The sequence below is a fragment of the Heterocephalus glaber genome, unplaced genomic scaffold (assembly GCF_053883595.1).
Source record: "Heterocephalus glaber isolate CG9 unplaced genomic scaffold, H.glaber_assembly_v1.0 deba00001452, whole genome shotgun sequence".
NCBI lineage: Eukaryota > Metazoa > Chordata > Mammalia > Rodentia > Bathyergidae > Heterocephalus > Heterocephalus glaber.
In genome coordinates, this window is record NW_028258302.1 from 16,151,177 (window position 1) to 16,170,415 (window position 19,239).

Consider the following 19,239-nt stretch of genomic DNA (forward strand, 5'->3'; position numbering starts at 1 on the left):
TTATGACCCCCCACCCCTGTCCCAGGGGAACAGGATTGCTCATCCTTGCATGTGATTTGAGAGGGCTGAGTCTTTGGGCCCTGGAAGGAACTCAAGCCCCGACAGCCACTTGGCAATGGAATGCTCAGCTGGTCCCTTCCCGGGCTCATGTGACCGAGGCTCAGCTATAAATATCAAAGGGGCCTCAGAGCAAGACAGAATTCGGGTGCCAAGAGGAGACAGCAAAGAGGATCGAGGATCAAGCTGGTGTTCTGTGCCCTAGGGGAGACCCTCAGGCCAGTTTAGTGCTAGGCAGGTGGAGGCAGAAGCTGCACCTCCCGACAGTATGGATTATAAATCCAGCCTGATCCAGGATGGGAATCCCATGGAGAACCTGGAGAAGCAGTTGATCTGTCCCATCTGCCTGGAGATGTTTACCAAGCCAGTGGTCATCTTACCATGCCAGCACAACCTCTGCCGGAAGTGTGCCAATGACATCTTCCAGGTCAGTGGGGGACGTGGCCTACTCTCAGGGTCCCAGGTACTCATTCGACTTCCCTTTCCTCTCAGCCTGAGACCCCTGCAACCAGGCCTGGGTCTTTCCCTCCTGAGAGGATCCCAGCAGAGGCCGCTGGGGTGGGCTGGGGGGTGGGGAGGCAGCTCTGGCTGTCTCAGTCCTGATCCATGACTCATGTCCCCTCCCCACAGTGTCCACACTCCCAGGCGCTGCCCCTACTCGCTGTTGACTCCCTAGTCAAGAGTCAAATGCCTCAAGTGATAAGTGGGGGAGGCAGGCAGAGAGGAGAGAGAAACCAGACCCCTGGGCCAGAGCCAGCTCCATGGTGGCAGGGGGCCCAGAGCTTCGGGAGGGAGTAACAGGGAGGTGCTGGGCAGTAGAGGCATCTTCCCTTTGGGGCTGTCTGCTCCAGTCTGGGAGCAGGAGGGCTCCACCTCCCTGAGAAAGGGGGAAGGATTCAAAGTCCTCAGGGGCACAACACACAATGTTCTTTCACTGCCCAGCTCTAAAGTTGCAGCTCCAGCTTGCTCTCCTTACACGGCCCATTTCATGAGTAGATAAACTGAGGCATAGAGAGATAAAGTTGGTTGCTCAGAGTCACTCGTAGAATGAATGTGACTTGAACTCAAGGTCTGCTGCCCTCCAGCGGGCCCATTGCTTGACCCTATGTATAGATGGCTTGGTTCCGAATCAAGACGGGGAGCTCAGGGCCTTTGATCTGACAGCGGTGGTTTGGGTAAGCAGGGCAAGGAGGATAGGACTGGGAAGGGAATGGACTGAGGAGGGAGCACAGGCCTCACTCTGCCTTGGCCACTTGCAGGCTGCAAATCCTTACTGGACCAACCGGGGCAGCTCGGTGTCCATGTCCGGAGGGCGCTTCCGCTGTCCCTCGTGCCGCCACGAGGTGATCATGGATCGTCACGGGGTATACGGTCTGCAGAGGAACCTGCTGGTGGAGAATATCATTGACATCTACAAGCAGGAGTGTTCCAGGTCAGTTTGCAGGTGCAGGAGCCCCTCCACCACCCCAGCCACACTCCCGGGCCCCTTCTGCCTCCTGTCTGCCCAGGACCCATCCCTGCCTGGAAAGCCATGCTGGCCAGCTCTAAGAGCCACTGCCCTCCTCTTCTGATGGGGCCAGCGACCCGGAGGCCCCAGCCCAGCTCTCAGCATCCCTCAGTACTAGGGAAGGGACCCAGAAGTCAGGCTACCCTCTGAGAGACACTGACACAGAGGCCGGGGGAAAGGTGGATTGGAGAGGGAGAGAGTCTGGGGTGAATGAAGTGGCCCTGGTTGGCAGAGGCTGTGTCCAGTGGAAATGCAGCCGGGTTGTCTCCAAGGATGGTCAGTGCCCTGTGTATGGGCAACACCATGAGGGGCCTGAGGGATGCTGCATCTTGGGGCTTCACAGCAGCCCTGTGGATCAGGCAAGACTTTTATTATCCCAGTTCAGGGACATGGAGGTACTGGGAGTTGATCAGGTCTATCTCAATCTAGGTCTCCCTGTTAGTAAAAAAGCAGAATTTGTGAGTGGTGGGGATTGTGCTGTGTTGGGTTTCAAACTGGAGAGAAACAGGGAAAGATCTTTACAGAAAAGAACATCAAGGTTGAGGATACCGCTCAGCGGGAGAGCATGTGCATAGCATGCACGAGGCCCTAGGCTTGGGGGATAGCAGCACAAAAACCAACAAAGATCAGGCTCCTGGGCTGCTGACTTAGTGGCTTTTATGGTCTGAAGCACCTGGCTTCCCCAGGCACCTGGCTACAGGCAGTGGCCAGCCCCAGGGAGGGTGAGCCACCCACGAGGCCCTCAGAGATAAAGCCCTGGGCTGGGGAACAGTGTTGGATATTCTGCCTCTGTTACTGAGGCACTGGAGGCTCTTGGGTGAGCCTCTGGGGATTGCTGCAAAAGGGGACAGACAGTAAGATCTGTTTTTGTAACTGTCAAATAAGATATTGATAAGAAACATTAAAAATATCACATACAGAATTCACTGAGCACCTACTGTGTGCCACACTGTACCCAGTACTTTTCATGCATTTTCCCTATCCAATCCTCACAGTAGCTATAAACATTCTACCTTACTGTGAGGAAATGGAGGCTTGGAGAGGGCCAGAGGTTTGTCCAAGGCCACCCAGCTAACAAGTGTTGAGGGAGGGAGGGAGGGAGGGAGGGAGGGAGAGAGAGAGGGAGGCCATGGTGAATATTTGTATCTGCTGTGCTAGTTTGCTTCACACATTGATCATTACAATAATAACACAATCCATACAGCACCAAACATTGACCTACCCAGTGTTGACCTTGGAAGAGCATGTTGTGTTTGAACACTTCCAGGCCTTTCCACATAGCTGGATGACAATGATAGCTGCCTTTTATTGTGCCAGGTGGGTCGTATTCTGCTGAACAAGGGGCAGAACAGTTGGGTTTGAACCCAGATGCTGAATTGTGACTTTAGGAGGGTGGGCACCTGGGAGGGAAGTGGGCACAGGCTGTGGACCCTTGGGATCTTGCCTCACCTCTGCATGCTGCCATCCCAGGCCTCCCTTCCCAGGGTGTGGAGCATGGGGACACTGGGCTCAAAGATGCAAAAGGAGCAGCCTAGAAAGGGGCTCATTTCGGAACCGGAGGGGAACGCAGCTGGAATATGATCAGTCTGTTGGGAGCTGAGGGACTGACGCCAAAGGGGCCTAGTCACTGACATTTATGAGATGTCTGTGATGTTAGGGGCTGGGGATAGAGGTGGTGTTGATATAGGGGGAAAATGTAACTCCCAATCTGGTGGAGGTCAGATATGCCAAGTTCATGCTCCCTGAAGTCGAAGAATAAATTCTAAGAAACACCAGAGGTTAAGAGTAGGAAAATTTACTGGGGAATAGGAATAGCTCCTGAGAGGTTGCCAAAGAGCAACCTCTCCGAGAAGGTTTTATAGAGCAAACTCACGAGATGGGTATAATGTGGGTCAAAACTATAATCAACCAATAAGATTACAAGTTTAGCCACTTGGCTAATATTGATCCAGTAGTGGCAAAGGCATATGGATTACATCATTAACCTTGGTCAATAATCGATAGCCTCAGTAGTCTTTGTCTTAGTGGGTGGGAGAGGATGACCTACCCTACTGAGATAGTGGTTCATTTATATGGGAGATCTCAAAAGAGTGGTACTAACAATCTCAAGTTTCTCTTTATTCCTTAGGGAAGTACATAATGTGGCCATTGTGACTTTAATCTTCAGATGTGCCTCCAGCCACGGTTTTGATGTGTTCTCATCTTGTGCACTGGCAAGGAAGGGCCTGGCCTTGTCTGACTGCCTCTAATATTTCTACCTAACTTATCTGTCTATAATAGTGTAGCCTGAATAAGTAGTTGTCTCGCTGGAGTTCCAGAAATCCATGTAGGTTGGGAAACGACCATTGCCCTGAAAAGCTCACAGAATGTGCTGGATTCCAGAAGTGGAGAAAGCCGTAGAGAAGAAGGAGAGAGAAGGAGTGTGCACCATGCAGAAAATCTGGGTGTGGAGTTAAGGCTTGTCTTGTGTTGTTGGACAACCCTGGGCCATCCACTTGTAGTTGTGTCATTCGGGGCACTGACACTACCTCCTTTGAGCCTCAGAGACACCCTGGGGCATGTTCAACTGATTTATTTTTCCTGCCTTACTTAATTACCACCTCCTCCTTGTAGACACTGTACACTGTAGACCCAGGGGTGAAGAAAATAGGTAACTTTCCCTGCCTAGATGGAAGGATACAGTCTGGTAGATTAAATATAGAATTCAGTGAGGCCATCAGTATAAATTGCTTAGCTCAGAGCCCGGCCCGCACCAACTAAGAGCTATGGGGACTATAATTAGAGTGAAGGACTGCTAGCCTCGCCTGTTCTGGCTCACTGCGTGACCTTGGGCAAGTCAGTTCACTTTCCTGAGGCCCCATTTCCTGTTCTCTAAAATATCTCCAGGTCTGGTGTTCTATCCTCTTTCTCAAGTCCTTTGTGCTGACAGAGGCTCTGGCTAACTCCAGCCCTGGGGTTTGGGTCCCAGGATGTAGGGACAGGTTTGGTAGGTGTCACTGGTTTCCATGGTGCTGGGTCCCCAGAAGATGAGAAGTTTGGGGGCAGCCAGTCACTGAGGGCTCAGGGAGTGCACCTGGGGTGGCCTCCTGTGATGAGAGCCTGGGGAGGAGATAGGGACTCCAGAACCACCCCCAACTTGTGACTGTCCTCCCCCTAGTCGGCCCCTGCAGAAGGGCAGCCACCCGATGTGCAAGGAGCATGAAGACGAGAAGATCAACATCTACTGCCTCACATGCGAGGTGCCCACGTGCTCCATGTGCAAGGTGTTTGGGGCTCACCAGGCCTGTGAGGTAGCCCCGCTACAGAGCGTCTTCCAGGGACAGAAGGTACAGGCCCCGGCCCCTGCTTTCCCTACTGATCCAGGAGTAGATTTGATCCCCTGCGATCTGCTGAGCCGGCCTTTCAGGAATAGTCCCTCTGGAGGGACTTCCTAGGCCACGGGACAGCAGCCCTTGCCTCCTTGGGGGAAGATGGCTGAGCTCATGGGTTATACTTAGAGCCACTTGAGAGTACCTGGGTGTGGCCACGGGGGAGAGGTCCGACCCCAGGGCCAGGCCACCAGGCCTTCCCAGGCCACAGCTTCTCCATCCTGAGTATTTGGGCCCTAGATACATCTTGAGCCTTTCATCTCTCCCAGACTCCAAATTCCCCTGCAGTGGGAAACAGCTTAGAGTGACTCTCCCTGGGCTGCTGGCAGCCCCACCAGCCTGTGCAGGCAGAAAGCTGTGGTCCCTCTTTCTGTATTCTTCCCCAACTCCCTTCTCCTGGTCTCTCTCTTCTAGAACTCTCCAGCTCTATTTCTTTTTTTTTTTTTTTTTTTGGTGGTACCAGGGATTGAACTCAGGACCTTGTACTTGCAAGGCAGGCACTGCACCACTGAGCTAAATCTCCGGCCCCAACTCTATTTCTTTTCTCCAGCACTAGCCTGTCCTCTGTTAGTACCTTGCTGTGTATTTTGGGCAGCTTGGTTTCCCTCTCTGGGCTTCATCTGTAAAATAAAGGATACAGAGCTGGGTGTAGTGGATGCCATGTTTATGCCATGTCGGAGCAGGCTGGTCCTGATGCTATTTCTGTCTCTCTTCTTCTACCTCCTCCCTCCATCTAGACTGAGCTGAGTAACTGTATCTCCATGCTGGTGGCGGGGAATGACCGCATGCAGACCATCATCACCCAGCTGGAGGACTCCAGTCGAGTGACCACGGTGAGGGGACAGAATGGCACTGGGTGGGGGTTTGAAGACCCCCAGTGTAGCTGGTCTTTGGGGAAGCCTCCCCATGTGTTGAATAAAGGTTGGGACAATGGACTGGGGTGGCCAGTGGGGTGGCAGGGAGGGACTAATCCACCATCCTCTCACTCAACAAGTGCTTTTTGAGCATAGCTGTCAGGCCCTGCTGGAGAACTGGGATGAGGCATAACCAAGACAGACCTGGCCGCTGACCTCAGAGTGTCTCGCCCCACCAGTCATTCTCAGTATTTATTCAGCATGAATGGTTTTCAGATCACTGCTCTCCAGGTGCTGCAGGCCAAGGGCTTCTGAGACTTTAAAAGGACTTACGTCATCCTGGATCTTGTGAAAACTCAGGTTCCGGTTCAGTAGATTTGGAACGAAGTATGTGATCCTGCATTTCTAGCACGTGCCCAGCCCGGAGGTTGCCCTGGATGTTGAGGTCACAGACTCCACTTGGAGTAGCAAGACTGCAGAGGGCAGAAGGGAACTTTTTCATCCCTGGTACAGCATCCAGGATTCTGGTCTCCCTTGAGGAAGGGTGCTGGAGAGATGGGGAAGGGGCATCAAAATCGCTAGTGGATGAAGAGTGATGGGAAGGGTAGGTTCAAAGGAAGGTAGGCGTGGTGATCGCCCCAGAGTGGCCCCTGGTCTGAGAGGGCCCACTGTCATACCCATTTTACAGAGAAGGCAGCTAAGATACAAAATCAGTGTGGGACAGGAGGGAGCTTTGGCTAGACAGGCTGCAGGGGCTGCTAACTTCCCACCTCCCCGAGGACCAAATGACGCTGACTTTCCTGAGTCCAGCCTCAGCCTTAGCATTGAGGGAAGCATGTGACTTGGGGCTTTGGAAGGGGTCACGCCATGCGACCCATGTTCTCCATGACACCAACCTCCAAGTGTCAGAGCAGCTGTGAGACCTTCCAGGCGCTCTCCTCCCGAGGGCTTTCCTTTTGCCTTCTGTAAGAGGGGCTTTAGCTTGCTGGCTCCTGGGTACCCCTGTCCTGGGAAGGGAGCAAGGGCTCCCCAGGATGTGACTAGAGGACTTCTCTTCCAGGAGAATAGTCACCAGGTGAAGGAAGAGCTGAGCCAGAAGTTTGACACCCTTTATGCCATTCTGGACGAGAAGAAGAGTGAGCTGCTGCAGAGGATCACGCAAGAGCAAGAGGAGAAGCTGAGCTTCATCGAGGCCCTTATCCAGCAGTACCGGGAGCAGCTCGACAAGTCCACCAAGCTGGTGGAGACAGCTATCCAGTCTCTGGACGAGCCTGGTGGGGCCACCTTCCTCTTGGTGAGCTGGACTTGGAGGTCTGGGCAGGCTCCCGTTGTGCTCCCCCACTGACCACCCATGGGTCCTCAGACAAGTTGTTTAAATCCCAGAGCCTAAGTTTTCTCATCTGTAAAGAGGGCAGCAACAATCCCTGCCTTCCTCTTACCGATTTTATGAAATTCAAACAAGAGGATGTTTATGAAGCTGTAGAAGCTACAAAATTCAATGTCCTACACTAAGACTGTTAGTTGAGCACCTACTGTGGCCAGAAATAAGGGGGAGACACAGAGATGAACCAAACACAGCCTTGACCTAGAAGAGCTTATTGGGGATGACAGAAGAGGCTCTAAGACTTCAAAGTTCAGTTCATTAAAAAATTCCTCAGCTCCTCCCATGGGCCAGAATTTGGGCTGAACCTTAGGTCTGAAATGGTGACTAGGCAGATGCTCATTGGCAGACTTCCGTGCTCAGGCACATTTAAAGAGATAACCTTGAGAATCTGGCTTCCTGCTAGGACAGTTGGAATGTCCTGGGTGCTGACCATGCAGACTATAGACAGAGGGAAAAAAAAAATCCAAGTTCTGTTCAGAGTGGGGCAGGGAGTGGGTCACAGTTGGGCCAGGAATTGACATCCAGTTGCAGTGCCATCTGCAAGGCTCAGCAGCTGGTTTTGCACATTTCCTGGGCTCACCCCTCCTGTAGTCCTGACTGTCTCTTCTCTCTCTTCCCACAGAGTGCCAAGCAACTCATCCAAAGGTCAGTGTCTTCTCTGGGGCTCTGAGCCAGGTTCCAAGTTCTCCCGGGGCCTCTGGTGAATGCCTAGTGAGACCTATGCAGGTCTGGGGGGCTCCCCTGGGCTGGCTTCCCTGGCCTTTGCAGCCCTGAATGGTCCATCCATTCTGCTTGAGACTGAACAGGAAACACTCCACCAGGGTGGGCAGGCTCTCGTTGCAAGGCCGGCCATGAGCCTGGCATGGGCTGGAGGAGCTGGACTAACCCCCCTCCCTGCACCGAGCCCCAACCTCACCGTGCCTCTCTCTCTCCCACAGCATCGTGGAGGCTTCCAAGGGCTGCCAGCTGGGGAAGACAGAGCAGGGCTTTGAAAACATGGACTACTTTACTTTGGATTTAGAGCACATAGCCGACACCCTGAGGGCCATCAACTTTGGGATAGGTAAAGGAGGTGGTGCTACCATTTGTCTGTTTACTTGTTGACCCCTGAATGCCAGCCTCCCTCCCCGAAGAGAAACAGATGCACTAACAAAGACCCCAGCTATCCAGCCAAATATACACAGCCAACTTCTAGATGAGCCCAGACCCCGGCACAGTGCCTCATGTGGAACTGTCACTCAGTAAATTATGCATGGATCTAAAGCTCATGGGATATGGAATCAGACAGCTCTGAGTTCAAATTCTGATTCCGGCATCTCTGTGGTCTTTAGCAAACTCCTCTCTGCCTCCCTAAACTTAATTTTCTAATTTTAAAACTTAGGTTGAAAGTGAGCCTTCTAATGATGAGTCTTTCTGGTGCTATGGCAACAGATCAGATATTGGCGTGGAAGGGTATTATGGGGGTACTGGACATAGTATGGCAGTTATTGTCTAAGGCCAGTGTTAGCTTCAGTCCCTTAATGCTATCACCTATGATATTCAGGCATATTAATTACCTATATTATATCCTCTTTCTGTTTATAATTATTCTTCCATAGAGGGTCTTTGACCACTGTAACCATAGCAATAAGTAGGGAAAATGAGAAAACTGGATGAGAAGCAAAGATATTAACTTGTTGAAGTTCACACAGCTGAAAAGTAACCATTTAGCAATGTGGAAAGAGGCCTGAATTTTTTTTTTAAGACAAGTTCTCACTATGTAGTCCAGGCTGGCCCTGAACTCATGGGAATCCTCCTGCCTCAGCCTCCTGGGTGCTGGGATTACAGGCATGCATCACCATGCCCAGTTCGGGAAGGCTGAATGTTGCACTGGTCTAAGAGGCACTGCTGTGATGTCCAGTGGAGTGGGAGGGAGAGAGAGGAGGTACAGGCATGAGGAAGAACTGTAAATGCACTGGTGTGGGAAGAAACTTCTTAGCTCCCCCCCTCCCCATGCATACCCCCCCCCCGTATACCTTCAGGATCTTGTATTTGATCTATTCTCAGACCCAGGTGTAGTGCTAGATGCCTGTAATCCCAGCACTCTAGGAGGCTGGGGCAGGAGGATCACAAGTTTGAGTCCAGCCTGGGCAATTTAGTGACTTAGGAAGACCCTGTCTCAAAATAAAAAATAAAAAGGGCTGGGGAATGTAGCTCAATGCAATGATCCTCTGTCCAATTTCCAGTACATACATACATACATACATCCCTAGTATGGAAAAAAAATCTATTCTCAGAGGCCCAGATTTATCTCATTCATGAATAGGGACAAAATATGTCCCAAAGCTGAGACACCGATAGCCTCGGGTCCATACCTTGCTGACGATGATCTGCTCCATGACTACTGTCTTAGCTACTTTTCTCTTTGCTGAGACAAAATACCCAACACCCAAAGTTAAAGAAGGAAAGGTTTATTTAGCTCACAGTTTGTAGAGGTTTCAGTCCATAGCCAGCTGGCTCCAAGGCAGGGAGCATCGCAGAGAGAAACAGTCCATTGTAGGCAGAAGACAGCAAAAGCAAGCAAACAAACAGTGACAAGCCTCTTTCTGCTTCATATTTTATGCAAGCTACCCACCCTTAGGGTGAGTAGCACTCACAACCTTAGCCCTAACGCCCTTAATCCTAGCATTGCACCAGGAATCAATCCCAGCATCACATATTGTAGATCCAGCCACCTCTGAAAAAGCCCCACCTATGACCACATGAGGCTTTTTGAAAACAGCTAGACACAAGCCTTAACAGCTACCCCTAGGCTAAGATATTCAATGGTGGGCCCTACTGTGTGACTATTGAAGTGAAGAACTGCACTGCCCTTCATGACCAGCCTGAGCCTCAGTTTCCTCAGAGGTAAAATGGGCAACCATTTTATCGCGTTCATTTATTGGAGTTTCCATGTCCTGGGCACTAACCCTTAACATAAGTTCTATCATTTAATACAGCTTTATGAGATAGGTTGTTATTAAAGCCACACAGCTATTAGGCAGCCTACATAGATCTCACTGAGAGCCACTGGACTCATAAGATTCATGAGCTTATATGAGACCATATGTACAAGGTGCTTAGCACAACACTGACCACGTAGTAAGTCCCCAGAGAATGCTACCATGAATAGGAATTGTGAATGATTAAACAACCACGATAAAACTCCTTGGGTTATGTATGGATCACAGGTACTTGGCTGGAATTTTGGCTGCCATCCCAGAGGCATTTTTGGAGACACTCCTGACAAATTCTCTGACTGTGCGATTCCGAGGGCCCCAGAGGATTAGGAGGTGGTATGGGAGAAGGTGCAGGGGGAGTGATGAGTTTCCTGTTAGGAGAGCTAGAAGGTGACATCCCAGGAGGGGCAATTGAAGACACAGGTTGCAGCTCAGTCACTGTCCCTCCAGTGCTCAGCTTCAGAGAGGTCCGGAGCAGAGGTGGCCTTGAACTGCCCCCAAGGCCATTCCCTCCTGTCTGTGGAATAATAAGGGGACAAGTGCTGAGCACACAGGTTTCCGAGGCTGAGCATCTCCCTTCTAGACAGGGACTCTCATCCCTGAGAACGAGCAGCCTTTGTCCTGTTCTCCCCGAGGGACACCTGCCTGTCTGTCTGTCTGTCTGTCTGAGGTGTGCTGAATGCTCAGCAGGCTTCCTCCCGGCTCCTGGGCAACAGGCAGAGCGGTAATAAAAGCCACTGCTGTATTGAAGCAAAGGACTCCTGGAGGGAAGAGCCAGAGGGACCACAGTGGGCTTCTGTGCCCCCTGGCACCTCTTGGATCTCTGCCTTCTCTAGTTGCCTGTTTGAGCCAACTGTGCGTGGGGACAAATGCTCCCTCAGCCTGGCTCCTCTTCCAGTAGCTGCCCTGAGAAGCCAGCCCCACCCTAACACAATTGGTCTTCGTTATAGAGGAGGATGAGGAAGAGTTCATTGAAGAGGAAGAAGCTCAGGAAGAGGAGGTGTCCACGGAAGAGAAGGAGGAAGGTGAGAAATCCATCTACCTGCATTCGTCTTCCCCCCTCCCTCCCTTTCTTCCTTTTTCTCTTCCTTCTTTCCTTTCTTCTGTAACATGAAGCACTTACTGTGGGCAAAGTGCTGCGCTAGGCAATGGTGCTGACGCCTGGTCCTATTCCCAGTGTGTGCTTTAAACCTGTTAAAGGTAGAGTCCTGTTATCTTTTACCCTTAAATAAAACGACCGAGACATTCATGCTAAAAGGTCTCATTTTCCCTCTATTGACCCTCCTAAATGATAAGTAATACAGCACAAAGAGGGAAAAGACAGCAGCCTCAGACGCCAGGCTGGACCCACTGATTAATTGCTAACATTTTAAAAATTAGGAAATTATTTTTTAAGGATAAAAAAAGGGAGATTTCTTTTTTTTTTTTTTTTTTTAAGGGATATTTCAGTGCTAGGAATCTGGATTTCCACTTCTGGTAGAAATTTGGAAAATGCAAACAATGCTGGGCTTGAACTTCCCCTCAGTCCCAGAGAGGCAGCTCTGGGTAGGACTGTCCCCTTGTAGGGAACAGGGAAAGGGGACATTACTAGGACCTCTGCAGTAAGTCCTAGTCTCCTGTGAGCCACAGCAGCATAAGGTGAATTAATTTACTATACAGGAAAGAGAAAAAAATGAGACTGAGAAGAAGCTGAGCTTTGGGCCTGATCAGTGCTGCTCTGGGCAGCAAAGACGAAAGCCCCCAGCTTACTACACCTTTTATTCAGTACATCAGGAGAACCACATGTAACAAATGACTTGCAGAGAGTTTAGTACATCGGGATAAACAAAGTGTAACAATCCAAGAACAATGAGGAACTGAGTAGATGAAGATTTTGTTCCTCCCAGGATGTCTTCAGCTGGTGTAATCTTGTCCTGTAGCATCACAGCATCACTGGATCATTGAGGTCTCAGTTGTGACTGGAGGCCAAAATGGAATTATGTCTCAAAATGCCATAGCTGGCCTGTAGGCAGGAGAACTAGGCCTAATCAAATGGTTTTTCCCTAAAATTGTATAGCATTGCTCCCAACATCCCCTGTATATTTTTCTTTTCTTTTGTTTTTGAGACAGAGTCTCGCTTTGTAGTTTGGGCTGGCCCTGAACTCACTATGTAGCCCAGGCTGGTCTCGAACTTGCAGTGATCTTCCTTCCTTTGCCTCTCAAGTGCTGGCATCACAGGGGTGTGCCACCATGCCCAGGACTGTCCCCTTTAAATGGGATGTGTACTTGGGGGCTTGGCTGGCCTCACCACCTGCCACAGGCAAGCCTGTCTCATTCATGTTGTCTGCTGGTCCTGTGGGTATCTGACTTTGTCACCCTGGCAGAGTTTGGTTGAGAGCCTGCCTCCTGAGTCACAGCTCGACACCAGATGAGCTGTGTGATCCTGAGCAGTTCTTAACTTCTCTGAGTCTTGGGCTACTCATCTGCTCATGGGGGCAAAACAGTACTGACTGCATATACTTGTTAATTTTTGTGGTTATTTTTTGCAGTACTGGAGTTTAAGCTCAGGACACCACGCATGCTAGGCAAATGCTTCACCACTGAGCAACATCCCCAACATTTTTTTTTTTTTTTTTAGGTAGAGTCTCATTAAGTTGCCCAGGCTGGCCTTAAACTTGTGATCCTCCTGCCTCAGCCTCCTAATTAGCTGGAATTACAGGAGTGCATCACCATACACGGTTGCTAATGTTATTTTTCAATCCTAGTTTGTGGAACTAAGTGCCAACCCAGTGGAAAAATAGTTTTTGGAGTTTCATACAAGATGTGCAATCCATAGTGTTTGGGCAGCTAAATTCTATTTTGATTTAAAAAGGAAAAGACTAGGCAGGAAATGCAGTTTGACCTTCTGATTTGTCACTGTAGTTTGGTAAGCCCTGCACCCTCCCGAGTCCCTGTCTCACCGTGTGGCTCTGTCTTTTTATTTCAGGACACCAGTAAGGAGCTGGACGAGTGAGAGACCCTCTGGATGCAGAGGGACGGGGGGGATGGGCCCAGGGTGGGAGGGATGGGGCCCCTGGAGGGGCAATGGGGAATTGTGCCTTCTCTGCTCAGAGACCAGGGACTAGAATAGCAATCCCACCACTGTGTCCAGCAGTCACTGAACCAGAATTGGAAATGTGCTTGAGACAGTCACACAGGACACTTTTTTACGTTGGTGCAAAATGAACTATTTTGTACGTTTTTAAAATGTGATTTTTGTATATACTTGTATATGTATGCCAATTTGGTGCTTTTTGTAAAGGAACTTTTGTATGATGATGCTCGGTCACTATGGACTGGCCATTGTCTGCAGGAGGGAAAGGAAGCCAGTGGGTAGAGCAGCCCACTTACTTCTTCCTTGGTGGGAGGGCTGGGTCACACTCTCACAGGCCTAGAAAGAGATAATGTACTGTATTTCAGTGTCCATCCCTGATGTGAGGGAACTGAGTTTGTTATATGTTGTTTTAATAAATGCACAATGCTCTCTTCCTGTTATTACAAATGAGTGGAGGTTTCTTTCACCCTGTTTTTGGGAGGTTAAGAGTTGAGCATGGATGAGCAGGTCTGAAAGGTAAAGGACATGGGCAAGGCTGTGCTCAGCCCACCAAAGAAGGAGACCTTTCCACCAGCATTTCCAGTGCACTTGCCGTGGAAATCTGGCCCTGAGATGATCCTCACCAAACAGGTTCAATGCTTGCTGCTCTGGTTCTCCAGAAAACAGGCCTGAGGCAAAGTCTGAATGCTTTGGGAGCAGGACCAGTCAGGTGGGAGACAGCACAAAGGAATACAGAAGCAAGGCAGGCAAGGAGGGAAGTGGATGTATATAGGTGCTTCAATACTGAGCTGGCAGATGCTTCTAGCAGGCCATGACTCAAACTGTTCATGAGGGGAAGAAGGAAAATACATCTGTCTGCTGGCTCCTTCCTCCTCCTGTCTCTCCAAGTTGAAGTTTGCCTCCCAAGTGTTAATTCCCCCTGTATTTCCAGGTGGCATCACTTGGCCCCTTGCTGGGGCAGCTAGATGGCTCACCATTGCTCACATCCTGATGCTTCCCTTGAGTCTGGCAGTGGCAGGAGGAGTCAGAGCCTCCATGGTCCAGCTGGGTTGGAGCTGCTGCCTCCCCCATTGCATTGGACACAATGGAGGCTGCGCTGCTGTCCAGATTTATCCAGGAAAGGCCATCACAGCCAGCAGCATTAGGGGTGAGGTGATGGCAGAGGCCCCAGTAGCATCAGGCTTTCCAGGAACAAGGGGTCAAGGGCCTGGGAGAGGTGCAATGCATTAGTACTCCATGAACTTCTATCTCAAGGAGCTCAGCAGAGTCTGTCTCATCTCTTAGACACGTGGAACAAAGACAGCTGATGACTTCAGATCAGCACCATCATGTTTATGGTGCATGGAGCACTGCCTGACCCCTAAGCTCTCAACAATGTTTTTGGCAGGTTGAATATTTAACCCAGAAATTCTCAACGTATTTGCTCACATGACATCCCCCAGAACCACTAAACTATGGAACTCACTTTAGGGAAATACTTCAACCTTTCTACCTCTGCCCATCTTCACCTTTGGGAGGTTTTCTTAGGTTAACTCAGACCTTAAGTCTGAGTTTCAAGGAATCAGAATTTGCTCTCATTTCCAGTCCCTTTTCAATATTTTAATTTTTAAAAAATTGTGTAACACACACACACACACAAAACTAGTAGACTTTTAATAAACTATTGTAAGATGAAGCCCTGTGTCACTACTACTCAGGACAAGAGAAAGACTGCACCAGCCCCAAGAAAGCCCCTCCTCTGCTTTCAGGTAGCCCTGTCTCTCTCTTTTTTTTTTTTGGTACTGGGGATCGAACTTGGGACCCTGCGCCTTCGAGGCAGGTGGTGGAACCACTGAGCTAAATGCCCGGGCCAGCCCTGTCTCTTTTTGACAATCACACACTGCTTTTCTTTACAGTTTTTCTCTTTGAATTCAGAATGACAGAGGCTCTCACCCGCCTGATATCACAGGAATCAGTATCAGAACCTGTGCTCATACTCCTGCAGGTTACCGAGTGCATGGGAAGCAGGGATTTCAGTCCCATATCTCTTGTCACTTACCAGAAACAAGGAGTCAGAGCTCCATAGTCAGCTTATCTAAGTTCCAGGAGGATATCTGTTAACCTCCAATGAAGGGTTCCTCCTCTGCCACACAGAGGGCTCTTCCTAAGGCTGCTGTCAAGGATTGTTTTGTTTCATTTTTTGCTGTTGGGAATTGAGCCCCAGGCCTAAGGAATACTAGGCAAGTGCTCTACCCTGGAGCCACATACCCAGCCCATTGGAAAGGTACTTGATTAATAATCTCCCTTTAAGATCATGTTGTAAGAGAGGAAAACTGGCATTGAGGGAGTTCTTCCAAAGAATCTTGAATACAATTCACAGGCTGCTGCATCAGAATCACCAGGGAAGGTTTATTTTTCCCTAAGCCTTTAATTCTGGGATTTTTTTTTTTTTTTGTACCTGGGATTGAATTTGGAACCTTGCACTTGTGAGTCAAGTGGAGGAACCACTGAGCTAAATCCCCGGCCCAGAAATTTTTTAGATTCTGAAAAATAGAATATAATAACATCCCTCCATGGACCTATCACTCAGTTTCATTAGTTATTGTCAGACAGTACTTGTTTCTTTTACACCATTACCCACTTCCCTCACTGGGAGTATCTGAAGACAAGTCTTAGATATCATTTTATCCTTCTGTACTGTAGATAATGGATCTTTTAAAAAAAATCATAACCTTTAATTTAAAAACAATTTTAAATCATAACTTCTATACCACAAAAATGAGTAATTCTACAATAACATCAAAGGATCTTAAAATACAAATGTCCAGCCCCCGCCCCAGGCCTACTGAGCCAGACTTTGGTTGTGGAATGTCAGAATCTGTGTGAAGGTTTTTTTGTTTGTTTGTTTGTTTGTTTGTTTTTGAGACAGGATATCCCTGAGTTGCCTGAGTTGGCCTCAAACTTGCAATCCTCCTGCCTCAGCCTCCCTAGTACCTAGGATTACAGGCATGTACCACCACGCTTGGCAGAATCTATGACTTTTTTTTTTCAAGTTTATAAAAGCTTTTACTGATTTCAATCATCCCTGGTTCTGTTTTGTCTATTTTTTCTCCTGGCTATGCATCAGTTTTTTTCTTTTTTGCCTAGTTATTAGTGTGTGGTTATTGAATGTTCAAGTGTATGGATCCTTTTATCCTATAGTATTTGGTTTTGTTCTGCTGACTATCAATTTACTTGAAAGTCACCTTAATCTTTTTTTTTTAAACCTTAATCATTTTTAAGCTCGTTTTTATATTTTGGTAGTGCATGTCTAGAATATTGTGTTAGTCATTATTCTAAAACATGACATTTTGAAAATATCCACCGAATTTCCTGGTTGTTCAATGAGCTGTGTTTGAGACTGCAGGATTTTAAGTGTGTGAGCTGTTTGTAGTGTCCGTGTAGGTCTTCCTCATAAATGTTTCTCACCTTCACAGAGTCACCATTTGCAAATTTACATCAATATTTAGCCAGAGCTTTAAATGAGTCCCTTTATATATTTTGGATATATCTTTCTCTCTGTGATTACCTTCTCTAGGATAATTTGCCCAACAAACACTAACCAGCCCAGCTTTCCTCATCTCAGCAAGGTTTGCTTCAGGAATTCTTTCTTTAAATTTCAGTCTGGAAAGTTTCTCTACCAAGATGGCCATTAATCCTCCCCAATGGACTTCCCCTTGCATCACATGTGTTTGTCCTATTCTTCTTGACATTCTCTGAAGCCCAGAATCTATGATATTTTAATAAAATTCCACAAGTCCTTTTTTTTTATGGTAGTGGTGATCAAACTCATGACCTTGCGCTTTTGAGGCAGGTGCAATGCCACTGAGTTAAATCCCAGCCCTTCTCAAGTACTTTTGAGGTTTGGGAGCTTCTAGGTCATTCTGGATAGGACCTCCTGGGCATCTCTGAAGGAAACAGGTATATAGTACAGGTAGACCTGGTAGTTTTCAGTGTATCAAAGTTTCAATTAACGAACCTTTTTGTTAGGTGAACTCTTACAAATTGATTAAAATGTATTTTGAGAATACAGGGGAGAAAACCAACCTCAAACTCAGTTTTTCCTGTTACACTCTCACATCAGGCTTCTGATGCCAGGTGCGCGCACCGAGCAAGCAATTCTGTAGCAAACGCCAGCTGGATGCCCTCCAATTCAGTTCACCTCTGAACAGGAAAATGCTAATTTACATTCATTAGTTTATTATAAAAGATATTACAAAGGATATCTGGAGCCTCCGTGTGTTTGGCTATCTGTTCTTCTGAACTGTTATGGAGACTTCATTGCAAAAGCATGATTAAAGCATGGACAACCGTGTAGCAATGTGATTGGACACAAGAGCTGTGACCTAATGCAAACAGACTGGATGGGGAGACTCGGCAAGGCCTGTCTGTGCAGATTCCTCATGGCCCTTGGGTTGTAGGGTTTCTTCCTCCCCGGTGTGGGCAGGACCCCTCTGGAGTCAGGTGGGGTGTGACCTGCTATCAGACAAACAAGGTCAGAGAGTTTCTTTAGGGCCAGTTCTTACAGAGTAAAGTGAGGGAAGGTTAGAGTTTCCGTGACCTGCCTTAGGGAAGAGAAATTCTAGTTTTTATGGTTTGCCTTGAGGAAGGAGTTATGAGCCAGGAATGGTGGACAAAAATCAGAATATGAAATTGTGATATATGGTTGATAGTATTGATTTAAAGGAAATCTACTGTAAAAGTTTTTATAAAATGAATATATGCAGCAGGATCCAACTTGTAAATCTGCATTTATTAAGAATTTACAATGTGCTTTGCATTTAAGGGAACAGAGCTTTATAAGAACCCATTTTTTGACTTCAAATAGGTTATAAGACAGGAACCTGAACATAGGGCAGTTTGAAATGACAACCTCGCCAGGTATGGTGGCACACACCTGTAGTCCCAGCACTCAGGAGGTAAGGCAGGAAGATCACTCAGAGTTCAAGGCCAGCCTCAACAACATAGCAAGACGCTGTCTCAAAAAAAAAGAAACTACAACTTACATCTGCGATCGCCCAGCACAAACTGCCAGGAACAACACTTGCCTCACTGTCATCTGATTAAAGTAACCTACCCTATAGTCTTCTATTTATTTCAATCTAATTTAAAGCATTTAATTATGTGGCCTGCAAATGCTCCGAGCTAAGCTAAAATGTAACAAGTACCCAATTCACCCCTGCTGTCAGAGAAGAAGGATGACTACAAGTCTGAGATGACCTGCAAGAGTTCCCAGAGCTCCCCAGACTTTACTGTGCAGACCCCTCCCCTCAATCTTGGGACTATGCAGGTTCCATGTCCAGAGATCCAGATTTAGTTGGCTGGATGCAGGGACCTGTAACCTGCATTTTAGCACCTTCTCCAGGTAATACCAAGCTTGCTGGTCCGTAGCCTATACCCTAAGAAAGCTAGAAAGTCTTGGCTGGGGATGTAGCTCAGTGGTACAGTGCATGCTTAGCATGTGCAAGGCCTTGAGTTTGATACTCAACACCAAAAGAAAAAGAAAAAAAACAGGAAGTCTGAGATTTTCCACCTTCAGAGTCCAAAGGAAGTGGAAAGGCTCTGAGCAGGTACCTACAAGGCACAGATGCTCAGCCAGACCCAGTCCTTGCACTCTGTCCCTTACAAGATGACTCTTATAGGGGGATGGACTGAAAGAGCTCCTCCTTGTCCCCAGTGGTGTGAGCAAGAGGCCCAGACCCCACACTCTTTCTTCCTTTTTTTTTCTTCTCTGTCTCTCTTCTTGTGGTGCTGGGGAATGATCCCATAGCTGTATAGCTTGGCCACTGAGCTACACTTCCAGCACTAGACACTTGTTTCTGTGATGGGCCATACCTTCCAAGCTCTGGTCCTGGTGACCAAGGGCACTGGGGCTCATGGAGTGACGGCCCAGGGAAGGTCACTAGCCGAAGTTCTTTCTGAAGAAGCAAGATATATCACGTACAGGTACAAATTCCCTATGATGAACGTTATCATTGTGTATATCTAAATGTACCAATA

General features: G+C 48.3%; 1 protein-coding gene across 1 annotated transcript; it reads left to right on the forward strand.

Moving 5' to 3' along the window:
* The first annotated feature begins 181 nt into the window (after window positions 1-181).
* On the forward strand, window positions 182-13,668 carry Trim63 (tripartite motif containing 63). Its single transcript, XM_004850632.4, has 9 exons — window positions 182-484; window positions 1,317-1,489; window positions 4,722-4,890; window positions 5,670-5,765; window positions 6,847-7,080; window positions 7,793-7,815; window positions 8,109-8,233; window positions 11,099-11,173; window positions 13,114-13,668. Exons 1-9 carry the CDS (start codon window positions 326-328, stop codon window positions 13,122-13,124), a joined length of 1,065 nt encoding a protein of 354 aa, XP_004850689.1. The 5' UTR covers window positions 182-325; the 3' UTR covers window positions 13,125-13,668.
* Window positions 13,669-19,239: the final 5,571 nt, after the last annotated feature.

Excerpts from the sequence above, each read along its gene's own strand:
- Trim63 (XM_004850632.4), top strand. The coding sequence starts at position 326 with ATGGATTATAAATCCAGCCTGATCCAGGATGGGAATCCCATGGAGAAC. Across the intron at positions 485-1,316 it reads GTGCCAATGACATCTTCCAG|GCTGCAAATCCTTACTGGAC; the intron begins GTCAGTGGGGGA and ends GGCCACTTGCAG. Across the intron at positions 4,891-5,669 it reads GCGTCTTCCAGGGACAGAAG|ACTGAGCTGAGTAACTGTAT; the intron begins GTACAGGCCCCG and ends CCCTCCATCTAG.